This window comes from Rosa chinensis, chromosome 2 (genome assembly GCF_002994745.2).
Source record: "Rosa chinensis cultivar Old Blush chromosome 2, RchiOBHm-V2, whole genome shotgun sequence".
Lineage (NCBI taxonomy): Eukaryota > Viridiplantae > Streptophyta > Magnoliopsida > Rosales > Rosaceae > Rosa > Rosa chinensis.
In genome coordinates, this window is record NC_037089.1 from 13,670,906 (window position 1) to 13,685,900 (window position 14,995).

At 38.1% G+C, this 14,995-nt stretch overlaps 2 protein-coding genes across 2 annotated transcripts; both read right to left on the bottom strand.

The window, feature by feature from the left end:
- Nucleotides 1–1,421: 1,421 nt before the first annotated feature.
- Nucleotides 1,422–2,707, bottom strand: LOC112183731. Its single transcript, XM_040513265.1, has 3 exons — nt 2,463–2,707; nt 1,930–2,168; nt 1,422–1,618 (listed from the first exon to the last, which is right to left on the bottom strand). Exons 1-3 carry the CDS (start codon nt 2,705–2,707, stop codon nt 1,494–1,496), a joined length of 609 nt encoding a protein of 202 aa, XP_040369199.1. The 3' UTR covers nt 1,422–1,493.
- A 4,826-nt stretch (nt 2,708–7,533) lies between these two features.
- On the bottom strand, nt 7,534–9,281 carry LOC112188638 (homeobox-leucine zipper protein ATHB-40). Its single transcript, XM_024327795.2, has 3 exons — nt 9,069–9,281; nt 8,666–8,979; nt 7,534–7,919 (listed from the first exon to the last, which is right to left on the bottom strand). The coding sequence occupies exons 1-3, from the start codon at nt 9,169–9,171 to the stop codon at nt 7,689–7,691; spliced, it is 648 nt and encodes a 215-aa protein (XP_024183563.1). The 5' UTR covers nt 9,172–9,281; the 3' UTR covers nt 7,534–7,688.
- Nucleotides 9,282–14,995: the final 5,714 nt, after the last annotated feature.

Sequence of the window (14,995 nt, forward strand, 5' to 3'; positions counted from 1 at the left end):
AGTTCCCAGGTGTGATTCTTTTCTAATGCCTCCATTTCTTCCTCCATTTCCTTGGCCCACTTTGGGTCTCCCAAAGCCTCCTGCACTTTGTTAGAAACAGATACAGAGGATATTTGATTCACAAATGATGCATAAGGTTTAGATAACCTATGGTGTGACACAAAGTTAGCTACTGGATATTTGGCTTTAGCAGTTATGGAAGGTTCATACTTTTTTGTTGGTTGACCACCGGTAGTCCTACTAGGTAACACATATGTAGAAGATACAAACTCTACAGGGTTATCAGGTGAAGATACTGGACATACCTGAGATGGAGCTTCTTGACTAGAAAGTTCAGCATTAGGGGGTGAAGTATCAGATGAGGGGGAAGCTGGAATAGAGTCCTCTTCAGAAATCGACTGGTCGAGAATTTCCTTCGATTGGTCTAGTAAACTTCTGCCCATTTCGCCGGTTTCCTCATTCGACTGGTCGATTTGGAAAATTTGACTAATCAACTTCGGGATGTCAGTACTCTCTTCTTTTGCGTCTTTATTCATCTTCAACTTTCTACCAACAAATATCTCTTCAAAAAACTCATTCTCCCCCTGAAGAGTGGTGTTGTTGGGGGAGAAATAACACATATCTTCATAAAATGACACGTCTATGGTGACATAGAACTTTCGTGTAGGTGGGTGATAACATTTATAGCCTTTTTGATGAGAACCATAACCTACAAAGACGCATTTGAGAGCTCGGGCATCCAACTTTGACCTTTGATTTTTTGGTATATGGACAAAGGCAACACAACCAAAGACACGAGCAGGAAGATTATGGAAGGAAGGAATAGAAACATGGGTTGACAGGACTTCAAAGGGAATGTGCTCCTGAAGAACACTGGAAGGAAGACCATTAATAAGATGTGAGGCAGTCTGAACCGCCTCACCCCAAATAGCAATGCTTGTGCTATGTCTAAAAGATGACGATTTTTACGCTCAGACACATGCACCATTTTGTTCAGGTGTTTAAGGACAAGTGGTTTGATGGATTATACCTTTTTCTTGGAAATATTCCTGAAAATCACGATTAACAAACTCCCCCCCCCCCCCCCCCCCCAATTATCATAACGAAGAACTTTGATATGACCATTGAACTGTGTTTGAATCAATTTTTGAAAGGCTTGAAAAGCAGAAAACACATCATCCTTAGATTTAAGCAATGCTACCCATGATAATCGAGTGCAATCATCAATAAACAAGACAAAATAACGCACTCCAAAAACAGTGGGTTCTCTAGAAGGTCCCCGCACATCAGAGTGAATAATCTCAAAAGGCATAGAACTTTTATTAGAAAGACTCAATGTGTAGTTGACTCTATGGCTTTTCGCCAAAACACAAGTTTCACAATGTAAAGACGACTCATCAATGCCAACAAATAAAGAGGGCATAGCTTTACGCATTACACTGAATGAAGGATGCCCTAAGCGTCTATGCCATAACCAAACTTCATTAAGCTCTCTAGAAGTCAAATTCAAAGCAACTGGGACATTCTTCCTTGGTCTCTCCCCGGCATAAGATTGATCCAGATGAAACAGTCTCCCCCTCATATACCCCTTGCCAATGACTTCCCTGGTCAGAAGATCCTGAAACACCACATACATGGGAAAAAATGTCACATAGCACAAGGATTGAGTATTCAATTGGGGAACTGAGATTAAGTGGTGAGACAAGTCTGGTACATACAATACATCATGCAATACTAAGGTAGGTGTGACTCTTATGGACCCAATACCTAAGACAGGAAATGATTCACTATTGGCATTTGTAACATATGACATATTAGGTGTGGATAAGGTAATGAAATACTTCTTATCATAGGTCATATGATCTGAAGCACCAGAATCAATAATCCAAGTATCTGAACCTACAAAGTTAGAAATTTTTAAAGCCATACCAATCATACCAGTACCTCTAGCAACCATTGAGACTGAGGGAGGGCCATCACTGCCTGTGGTATGATCTTGCCCAGCGACTCCAAAGTACTCTGAACTCTGAACAAGATGAACAGCTGCCTTTCCTCTACCTCCAGGTTCAGTTGGTTTGGGTTTGCTGAAGTATCCAGCAGGGTACCCAATCAACTTATAACAAGTCTCCTTAGTGTGTCCAGTCAGTTTGCAATGTTGACATACAGACCTGCTTGGAGAAGAACCCTGAGTCATGGGATGTAATCCTGATTATGGTGTACTGAAGCCATAAAGTGGACCTTGAGCCTGAGGGGGCTTAGTTTGGATTTTTAGGCTGGAGATTTCAGAATGAGCTACCTTTGTGCTACCTTGCTGAGACTCATCCTTGCGGATGTAGGTAAAAGCCTCAGTAAGGGAAGGAGGCTCTTGCCGACACAACAACTCTCCCTTGGCACTGTCATGTCTAGCATCTAATCCACTCATAAACTAGTGCACACGCTCCAACTCCTTCTCCTTCTAATACCAAGTAATATCCTTAGCATTCTTCAATTTATTTGGTCGCCGTTGATCAATCTCGGCCCAAATATTTTTCAGCTGGGTGTAGAACACTGAAACTGCTTTCCCATCCTGCTTCATCCTTGTTGCCTTGCATAACAATTCATAGATCTGGGAAAAATCAGATTCATTCAGATAGAGATCATTGAGCATCTTCGAAACTTCTGCAGCAGTATCACATCCAATGATCAATTGGATCACCTTATCAGTCATGGCCCTGTACAGAATTGACAGTACAAGTCCATCAACATCTTCCCACTTGACATACTCTTAACTTTCCTCATTCGCCGATGCCTTAATGGTACCAGTGACATGACCCATCTTATGGATTCCACGAAGGTGAGCTGAAATCATCTTCTTCCATGTCCTATAATTCCCAGGTCCATTCAGTTTTGCTCCTCCGAATGAACCTGATGAAGAATCTGGGTTTTGAACTGAGACTTCAACTTTTTGAATACCGGAATTGCTGGTATTCCCTCCTTCTAGAAGTGGAGCATCAGGGCCAGCCATTGGAATACCGACGAAAAAATAATATGCAGCAGAATTGAGACAGAAGGTATGTTTGACAAGTTGAGAGGGATTAATCGACTAGTCAAGAAGTAGCAGTACTTCCTAAGTAAAGAGAAAATAAATCTTTTCCTTGGGTGTTGCCTATCGCGCAACCTTTCGATAACTCCTTTTAATGCGACCAGATACGGAGGGTTAAGATTTTGGTGGAGCAATACTCACTTTTCAACCTTTCGGTTACCTTTCTCTTATTCGATCCTTGGCCTAGACATCGCATTAATTGGATGGACCTAGTGGTGTTGGGGGAGTAAGTTCGACGTTACAAGGATAAAATTCACCTTCTAAAAGATAGAGAACAATCCTAACCTCCGAATTAGAGGAAGGAACAATCTTACCCCAGAATGTGAGGAAAGAAGAATGAAGGAAAAACAAAGAGACAAAGTCCCCTCGGATCTTAGCTCTGATACCAAGTCAAAATATGAAATGGAAAGGAAGAGATATTTGTGAGTGATGAATTTTCTCATATTGATTCAATGGTGTAAATGGAGTTATATATACAAGCCCTACACTACTACATTACACATCTCGATCTCCAAGTAAACTTGTTCTCCAAGTGTACTTGTCCTCCAAGTTTCCTTCTTCTACAAGATTATATGCAAGCAAACTTGTTCTACACAACATGACTCACAAGTCAACATGGACTTAGTGAGAGGTTTTGGAAATACAAACGACATTGGTAATGGAAGTCCTAAGAAAGGGTTTTAGTTTTCTTTCTTTTTTGGTTTGGTGTAGATGGATTGAGGAAAGCTCGTGGTCGTTAAATACAAGTACAAAAGCAGAATGTGAACGATCCTGTAAATGGAGTTATATATACAAGCCCTACACTACTACATTACACATCTCGATCTCCAAGTAAACTTGTTCTCCAAGTGTACTTGTCCTCCAAGTTTCCTTCTTCTACAAGATTATATGCAAGCAAACTTGTTCTACACAACATGACTCACAAGTCAACATGGACTTGGTGAGAGGTTTTGGAAATACAAACGACATTGGTAATGGAAGTCCTAAGAAAGGGTTTTAGTTTTCTTTCTTTTTTGGTTTGGTGTAGATGGATTGAGGAAAGCTCGTGGTCGTTAAATACAAGTACAAAAGCAGAATGTGAACGATCCTGAGGTTTCTCGTAAGTCAACGAGAGTTGAGGAAATTTTGGAGTGCTTATAAGTGATTATTGGTCGATGTTTGCATACCATGGTTTTTCTATCAAAGTAAAGATCAAGGATGAAAATTGGGAGTGCGTACAAAAATACCTAGGTGATTCTTTCATCCTCAAGGCAGTAAAACTAAAATCGATCTTTTTACTATTGTGGATATTAAATAGAAAATTTCCAAATACCGAATGCTTGGAAAGTTTGCTGGAATGCGAGATTACGATACAATATTTTACATCTCATCTTGTTGGTTGTCAGAGGCCAGTGTGATCACAAGATCATATATAATCTTGTTTAAGAATTCATTTAGACGGTTAGCACTATAAGTCTTCTCGATAATATACTATTATTAAGAGAAGATAATTTGCTCTCCGGCCGAAACTGAATTTTTTTACCAATTTAACCCTTATATATTAAAAAACTATGAAATATAATTAATCTATAGGGATAATATAGTAAATTGTAAAATAAAAAACAAAAGAAAAAAAAATAGCAAAAAACGTGGTAGTTGTATGAAAAGTTTCCCCAATATCACAATTGGTCACTGAACTATTACATGTTCGACAATTTGGTCACTCAACTTTAACATACATGTATGCACATCATATCATCTTTATGTATTTCCTCTCATGGAGTCATTAATTCATTTCAACATTAATAGCAATTCATTGTTTAAGATTCCTCCTTCTTTATTTTTTTCGTTTGGAAATATCACTTTAGTCACTCAACTTACACTTCGTCTATCACTTTAGTCACTACCTTTAGATTTACTGTTACAAGTCCTTAATTTGAGACAAAATTTGTCCAATCACTATTTTTTATTTATAAGAAAGGAAAAAAAAATTCTAAATTATCCGTGGTCTTTGAGCTTTTCTAAAAAAAGCCATGGTTGTTATGATCGATTTCCCTCTCTCCCATTTGAATCTCAGAATCTCAATTTGCTTATCAATGAACCATGCTAGCTAGGGCTGCATCACCAATTTCACAAGCCCTAAAACTCCATCTCCAACTCTAACAATGGTGTTCGAGGGGAGGTTCTTCTCCTCCAAGAAATCAGACTCCTCCAACAATATTGATGGCTCCACCAACAACCCCCCATCGCTAGGCTTCTCCTCCCCAAGCAGATCTGATAAGAAGAAATCCAAATCCTCGCCAAAGATGATTCCAAAGTCGAGACTACAAGCTCCGACAACAGTAGCTGTGGAGGATTTGGCAAAAGGGACCCGGTTTAGGGGAGACAAAGGCACTGTGTTGGGGTCTAGTAATTTATCAAGGCCTGTCACTGGTGACGGTAATGCAGGGTTGAAGAAGAAGGAGGCTGCGACGGCGAATCTGAGCAGGACGGGGTTGTCACACTCTCATGGTTTCAGATAGTATGTCAACTGGAAGTGTGCCTTCCAGAGAGTCTCTGATAGAGACCAAAGTCCAAACATGCCTGCGTTGTAAATCTTATCTCATGGTTGATAGTAAATCTTATCAACCATGACTAAACCATTTTTTTCCCCTCTTTTCTGGCCTGTCAATGATTATTTCCAGATCTTGTTCATTGCCTAAATCTGGACATGAGATAATTTTGGTATTTTATTTAACTTCTGTCACCGATGTTAATTTATTCCTTCTTTTTGCACTCACCCTTGGTCGATCACCAAATTTCTTATAGTTATCACCATGGCTGATAATCTGATATGCTTGATTGAGGTGTGTGGTCCACTAATTATTATTGTCATTACATCAATTTTGAATTTGAAATTTGAATACAAAGATGTAATACAAATCGGTTTGGGCCTTCACTTGTGTGCTTCTTTGGTTTTGGGTCTCGGACTTCTTGCTATTAGGCCAAGTTGACTTGGTTGACCCGATGGTCAATCAGTTGACTTTTCGTCCTTTTGTCATAAACCTCATTTTGCTCCAATTTCGCACAACTTCTTCCGAAATCCACAACTCCGCTTATTTACTACAATATAAATAAAAATATATTAATTACATAATAATTACTTTGGAGATTAGCTTAATTTTAATGTTTAGAACGTAATTACGCACATAAAAATGTGTGTAATCAATTCTCTCCACACCCACCAATCGGACCAACTGAGGCTAAAGGCACGTTGGCGACTACAAGACTGATCGAACCCGACCAGTGCCGGAGGTGACCTGACGGCGGAGTTCTGATTAGGTCACCTTTTTGGAGCTTCGCTGGTTTTGCAAGTTGGTGGTGTTGATGGTTTTAGTTCTATGATTAATCATGCTGGCACCAAATGTGGGTCAAGGCATTCAATAGCATAAACCAGGCTTGATGAGTGCAGGACTCTTAAAGAAATTAAGACGGGGTAACACAATCCCCCCTAACAAACGTACCCATAGTGTAGTAGTGTACAAAGAACAACGCATCAATACTTTGTATACAAAGCATCTGCGTTTTTTAGTACCGAAAGCTTTGGCTTGATGTACTATGCTATACCTCTTTATTCAGACTCTGCAACCATGTACGAGTGATGTCCTTAATTATATTGCTTGAATTTTAAATATTCCTTTGGAAAATTTCATCCTCTGATATTTTGATAGCTCAAAATCGATTTTATTTTCATATTTTGGATAAAGGCTCAAGATTGAGCTTTCAATCACATTAAAATTCCAAATATTTACGTAAATATCTCTAAACTTAGTCATTGCAATTGTATAGCTTCTGCAGATGAGGATGAGAGGCTACGCTTGTGTGGGTCTCAAAATTCTCAACCATGTCTGAAAGAACTCAAACTATATTTCCAACCAAATTAAAATAGCCGAAAAAATTCAAGTACACCAGACATCAAAGCGTGAGTATTCTTCAAGTGACGTAATGATGGACAGTACATCTATAGCATAGCTTCATATGTCAATAAATAGGTTATTTGAGTGAAAGTATTACGTGTCCATGGGACCTAATTGAACAGAGAAAAAGGAACGTACACCTTGCTCATTTGTGAAGATGAAAAATCAGGTTCCAAATCGATTGGGATGCTTTTTCCTGTATGTTTTTGGTAGCCGCAAAAGGGCAAAAACAAGTACAAGGAGGTTAACAAGAGCCAAAGTAATGCTCCCAAGTCATACTTTGTTGGCATGAATCAGTTAATTAGGCAGGTGTTTACTTATTGAGAGATGTTAACGTTCGCAATTAGCAAAAATATAGTAAATTAACTTGTGTATGTCTTATCTTCTTCATAATAAAGACATATTGTAAGCATTGGTAAGCCATGCACAAGTCCAACATGAACATTTGTTTAAGAGCTTAATTAAGGAACTGAAGTGACTAAATCAACTCATACATTTCTAGTCAAAACGCAAAAGTTGTTAATGTTAATAATAATAATAATAATAATTACATTAATCTCCAAATTCCTAGTCAAGCACACTAAGCACGTACTAGTACATAGAGGAAGAAAACGATTTACATTAGCTAGGCCGTCACTATCTACAAATTCTAAATTAATAACTAATTAAGTTCACATATACTGGTTCATCCATTCCATGCCATTAATGTAGTTGTTTTGGGGCATGTAGAAAACACCATCATACTCCTCCACCCCAAATTCTCCGAAAAAAGGAGGATCAATATTCGCTTCCATCGACAGCGAGGAGCTCGGGCTGTTGCTCGAACCACCGCCTTCAGCACGCTCTGACAGCCTGTGGATCTCCTTCTCCGCCTCCGAGAGTTGCTCCTTCAGCTTTTCCATCTGCATCATCAAAATGAACTACTGTGTGTTGAGAATATACTCCCAAAAGATCAAAGATATGCTGCTCATATGTCACGTGGACCATTTAAAATCACGTGGTGTTAGCTGAGTGAGTCTGGGCAAGTCCCAACAGGGCCAGCCCCAACCACCTTAAATTACATCAACATTGTACGGAAACGCATATGCATTTTGCTGTCTAAAATGAGGTGGCAAGAAGCTATTGTTTGTTAAAATTTTCCCCACATTAAAAGTGTCTTTTCTTCGAGCCCAGAGCCTCATGCACGTTCATATGTGCTTAAGTGGTGGGTTGTATTGTCCTTTTGTTTTTCTTTCTCAGAGGATAAGGCATATTAGAGCCATTAATAATAGCTAGGTTAAAGTCTCTGTGATATACTTGACAAAAAAAAAAAAAAAAAAGTCTCTGTGATATATTCTTCGATAAGTTACGGATACTTAACTATATCAAGCTCTATATATTATGACGTTTGAAGGATTTAAAAGTAGTGAAAAACTGAGTAAAAAAGAAATGCCCATCAAACCTTACAGAAAAATCATTGACTTTTAACCCACACCCTTGTTAGCCTCAGTTGGTTTTGAATTAAACCTGGAAATTTCCACTTTTGCTTGTTTCCCTTAAAAACTAAACTAAACCAAACCCAATAAAGTCAAAGGTGTAAAACCCACGTTAAGCAAAGGAGTTATCCAAAGTTCCATACAGAGAGAGAGAGAGAGATTAAGCTATGAACCTCGGATTCAAGCTTGCATTTCTCAAGGACGACGTTTTCATGATCCTTCTTCAAGATAGAGTACTCTTCCTCCAGCTTCTTGTTCTTCCATCGAGCCCTTCGGTTCTGAAACCAAACAGCCACTTGACGAGGGTCGAGTCCAAGCTCGGAAGCGAGCCGGTCCTTCTTCTCAGACTCCAGTTTATGCTCGTTGCCGAAATTGAGCTCTAGAAGAGTCACTTGTTCCTCAGTGAGCTTCCTCTTCTTGGCTCCGGCTCCACCAGCTTCTCCGCTCTTGCTCTTCTTACGGCGGCGTCGCGGTTTAGTCGCTGCTCCTGAGAATAAGAGAAAGCGAGTCCACGTTAGATGAAACAAGCATGGGAGTTTCGGATGGAAAAAGATTATGCGCTTTTGGAGTACAAACCTTGCGGGGGTACAATTTGGGTGTAAACATCAGGGTACAACTGAGAGATGAGTAGCATATGATCTTGATCAACTTGGTGGTTAATGGGGGTTGTTGTTGTCATGGTCAGTTACTCTCTCTCACTCTGTCTTTCTCTTCCAAGTTCCAACTCTCTCTTTCTGTACCTCTCACTTTCTCTCAAAAACAGATGAGGCTCAATGGCTTGGGGGGGACAACGCATGGTTCCTTATTTATAGGGGAAAATTTTTCTATTGGTTTTTTTTTTTTAAAGAGAACGGGTGTTACAATAATGCCCCTGCTTTGCAGAAAAGTATAAACATGAGGGTGAAACAGAGTTAATTATTTTAAGTGCACCAATTCCAGTGTATTTTGTATGTCTAAGGTATATGGTGTATAACTTTGTATATTGCAAAAACCAACAAGTTAGAATGGATCAACAAGAGCATAAAATTATGTCATGCGATTAAATTTGTACCATAATCACCCTACTAATGTGATGATGGTGAAGGTTTTTTCTTAGCCATGACCCAATTTGGAACAATATATAAAGTAGGATAGAACACCAAATTCAATTTGATGATTCCCCATTTGGTTAAAATCACTCTGTGGAGAAGTAAGGTTGGGTTAGACTTTCCTAATTCGGTTATTAACAAAACATAGATAGGGTAATTATGGTATGCACTAAAAGCTAAAAACCCCTCGAGCACGCACAAAGTCACAACATTGTAAGCTTGGGATCCAAACCTGACTACCTCGAAGTCAATAAAAAATGAGGTGTGGTTGGCCTCTGGATTTGGACATGAAGCTCACTTTTGTTGTCCAATTAGGTGGTACTCTCCTCTTTCTAAGCCAATTAGCCAAGCCACACTCAATCAAGCTCAACTTTGTTGGCTTTATACTATAGGGCCATGCGTGGCTCGAGATGGGTGAAAATACAAGCATCTCAGTGGTGTTTGAGTTTGCTTAGCAAGTATGTAACAACATAGAAAAAATTTAGAGCCCCTTTCTTTTACCAAGTTTTAAATCATAAAGTATTGTGGTAGGTGTTGATATAAAAATTGAAGAGGTTGGAGGAAATTGAGGGTCACTGGAGATGTCGTCATTGTTGACGTTCTCCCTTGCCACTTTGCCTCAAGGGGAATCCAAATGCTTTCTAGGCCTAAGATAAAACCCTTCGGCGCATGTGAAATGCTCCAATTGTGCATTGTAGCATAGTACCTGACCACTTTGACAGCTTCGGGATTCGAACTTAGGTTTGAGAGCACACTCAACTAGGCAAGAACCATTAGACCACTTGCAGTGGTTGCATAAAACACATAATCCATCTTAAGATATACGCTTATGGAATAGTGGCAAGATCTTAAACTAGGGGCCTTCACATCATAAAACCAATTTTAGATCCCTCTAATTTTTCCTATTTCTTTCGCTTTTCATAATTTTTTTATCTAGATTTTAAGTAAAACCTCCATGTGCTATGTATTTAAGTCACACTTGTGAGGAAATTAAGATTTTTTTTCTATTTTCTTTTTTTCTTTATTGAGTATAAATTTTTCACTTAAAAGTTGAAATTTTATTTTTGACCCCTCTTATTATAAATTTTGGTTACGCCACTAGAAATAAGTGACGCAGAATGACGATTAAAACTTTTGTATGACTGACTGATTATCTATATTGATCCGTAATTAAATGTAGGTTGAACATGCATATATATGTCGGTAAAAAATTCATTTCCAATATCTCACTCAAATAATGTCCTTATAATATTCCTCTAAAGTGAATAATGACAACAATTTAATAGTGTATAAAAAGTAAAATTAAACATGCTAAGAAAAAAAAAAGGGAGGGGAAAAACACTGGAAGAGACAATTTAACAAAGGAAAATTAAAAACGTGATTCAATTTTGTGCCTCTTTTCAGGTTCACTGATTTTAGTTATGTTTGATACTGAACTACAAACAGATAGCACCAACATTTTTCCTTGTCTTCCGGGCAATCAAACAACACAGAGTCGCTTTCTCCTCTCTTACCTTTCTTTAGGGTTTTGCACCTTTATTAGGAAGTAGTACTAGCTAGCTCGAATGGATGAGGAAATGATGCTAGTATGGTCACATATCAAATGCATAATGGGAATACGTGGCAGCTCAACTCCGGGAAAATTCATGTATGTAGTACAAGAAAATTGCCCTATCACTCCAGGCCACTATGTCTGTTCTCGAAAGGTTCTGTTAGTTGGAATCCATGGGAAAGCTTAAAGCAAACTGTCTGGATAAAAAAACATAGAGGTCCTAGCCAGTGTCCTACCACCAAAGGAAGCCTTCTTGATTGATATTTTGTTTGTTCCTCGTTGTCTACTTGATATTTTTGTTTCATGATGAGAACGTACAAATGAAAATATTCATCACTAATTTAAATGTAATAGGAAAATGATTTACATCATTGAGATGATCATCCGTCTAGGTACAAAGATAATTAGGGTTCTATATGATTTTTGTTTAAGCACTCGTTTATTTGAATATGTATTTCATAGGATATCGTTCTCTAACGCATGTATACAATTCTATATATACACACACACACACATGTGAATATATACTATATATGTATTGTAATTTTGAGAAATTAGACACGAAAGAGAGCTCAATCATTTTACTATTTTCACAATCTTATTCATTTTAGCATCGAATTCATAGAGGAAACATTCAAACTACATGGAATGTTGCCTAGTAAAAAAAAAACTACATGGAATGTCTCGATTAATTGATTAAACCCGAAACTAACATTGTAGAGCACATACTTGAACTAATGCTCACTCTCGAGGGTCAGAATATTCACTAAAAGTCTAGAATACATTTACAGAATCTTGAGCTTATGCATCCATTGATATTATAGGCTACTATAACTTTTACGACGGAACATTTCATGATAAATCGAACTCTTTTAACCACAAATTTTTTGAAAATATGATATATTATTGAGTATCACAAAAAGTTAATCTCATTCTAGATATATAGATTATTAGAACTATACTATATGGTTTTGAGTATTCCACATAAGTTTTATATGTAAATTTGAAAAATATAATATATTACAGAGTATTATGAAAAGTCAATCTCGTTCTATATACATAAATTATCATAATTAAATTATATGATATTTAGTATTTCACGTGAATTTAATACGTTCAGAATGTTATAACTTTACCGCGATAAAAGAAAAGAGAGAAAGATGGAGCCGGAAGTGATGGTCCGATATAGTCAAGAAGACAGTGATACCCATCCGTATAGCTCGGCTGAGGGCCACGGCCAATGGCGATGACTTCCATTGCTGCAGCAGCTTTGAACTGAAAGAAAGTGGGTGAAAGGGATTGTTCCAGTCGCACATGGGGAACAATAAGCCCCACTTACGCGTGTCAAAACCCTATTACTTAATTAGGGTTTCATGGGAGGACCACATATTCTATCCATCCACGTGTAGCCTTCTCGTGGATAGAGAAACCTAACTAAAACCTGCCCTCCAATCAGGGATCAGTTGTCCACGTTACCCTCTTCCTATAATTAGCTAGCCGCCATATTATACCACACTAATCTTCTTCACCAGCCGCAACGTGTTAATCACTAATTAATTACAATCATTGACCCTAATTCCTTGCCTTGCTTTCCCACGAGTCTTCATAGACTTATCTTCTTTTACTTCTTAATCAGTTAATCCAATGGAATCGTCACGTCGTCGTCTTTGCCCTAAACGTGAAAGGTTCTTCGTTTTAATTAGGATACAGTGCACCTAGGGTTTCTTTTCTTTCGGGTCAAAACAACCCAGAAAGTGCGAGTCACTTACCCTAAAGTTCGATTTGAGGGTGATACTGTTGCGAGACACGTGTAGGGTTGTTCTGAAGCTGCTCAGACCCCACTGGAAAGGGCTTTGTATGGTAGTTGGAGGAGAAGTAATGGATGAATCAGAAAGTCAAGAGGTTCATCGATTGGGTTTGTTTTTTGTGAATGCTTCTGTTGATGCATGCAGGGTTTTGTTGCTATCTGGTTTTTTAGGGTAAAGTTTTTTGTGTGTTGGCCAACAGAGACGTGACATGTATGACTTAGTCTCATGTGCGTTGCTTAGCAAAGAGTGAAGACTGGGTTTGCAATCATAAAAAAAAAAAGACTGGGTTTGCCAAGAAAGGGTGGGAAACGATAAGCATGCGAACTTCTTTAAGTTTACTAGGGTTAACATTCGGATTAAAGTAAAGAAGAGGTTAGTAAGGATAAGGATGAAAAGCAAGCGATCGATCAAGAATGAAGTAGAAAGAGAGATACAGCAGATTCTTGTGAGCTGGCATGCGCGTGATCTGGAACGGATTCCTTTGTATATATATATGCTAAGCTTTTGAGTTGTTTAAACATGGGTTTGATAAATTAATTGATTGGTTAGTACTAGTAGTCATCAGAGTTTTTAATATTATAGCTAAACAAATGAACAACGGCTACTAAACAAATGGGTGTCATGTTTATTCCGACAAAGCACACCGTTGTTTCCCATCTTCAAACTCTGAGTTGGATGCTAAACAGCTAATCAATTGCATGCCGCAGTGACCAAGATTTTTCAGGTTTTTAATTATGAATTAGGCCAGTCAGATCAAATATATTCCCCTTGTTTAAGGGGAAAGTTCATATAATGATAAATGTGATCGATCTAACCCGCATTTAGAGAGCCATCTTTGATTTACACCTGTCTGAACACAACTTTTAAGTTTATTAATCCCTTCAGAAAAGAATATGCAGTACTGGTCCCTGCCCTCCTGGGTTTAGGAAGCCTCAGTTAGTAGAGACGGATCTTATAGGTATATGATTCATTTTAAAATAAAATCACCAGATGTAACTGTACTAATGCATGTAATGAAGCCTCTGATCGATCTAATGCCTATTTTTTTTATATTATTTTGCATCAATGGCATGCACATTGAGGTTTCCAGCATTTTCTGCTGGATTATTTGATGAACATTAGGGATCATTAACAGAATTTGACGATGGATTGTGACTTGATTATATCAGCTAATGCTGTGGCCCAGAAAAATACTAAAGTTACTTACACTAGGATTTGACAATGTAGGCTTTATTTCCAAAAATTTAGTGATCACTAACACCTATCATTTTCAGATTCAAGATACACTTTAGAATTTTGTCCACTATAAAACTATAAATCATAGACCCTTTGCTAACCCCCAGGCGCCTCTCTTTACCTAGCTAAGCCTATCAATTTCCATTATCTCATCTTCTTAAAATATCTAAAGAACATAGGGTTATGTACACCATGTCTTAGCTAGCCAATTAACTACTAAGCTATTGCTATAGCTTTGCTTAAATGGGATAGGATGTGTTCGATTATATTGATAGTGTCATCAAGATCAAGGTCTCTCTTCTAGCTTGCTCCTCCAAAGTCAAGATTGTTTGTGTTGTATATGCCACACACAGTATTCGTCCATGTTTCCCTCTTCCCATACTAATACCCTAGCCCTCTCTCTCCCTCAAAGTGCGTGCTCAATTGCATTTCCTAATTAAAACTTTAACTTACATGACATAAACAATAACATTGATTTCAACAACCCTTGAATTACGCCTTAATTTAGGCCATTATTAGGTGGATTATGACTTAAGTGGAAATTTATTATCTTAAGAGGCTCTAAACCCATGGTTTGGAGCATTTGGCCAATGGCAGATTGTTACCTAACTTGCATCTTACCCATTGGTGAAAAAGCCATTAGTTAAATACTTATGAAAAGGAAATCCTTAAAGACATTAAAGAGAAAGCTACCTTTAATCTTTGCTATCGGAAGCAAAACCTTTGGCTTTGTCACTTTAATTAGTTTTTAAAGCTCAATTTAGGACCACAGCAGCCACACGTATACAAAACAGCAAGTAGGATTAGTCCCCATACTTA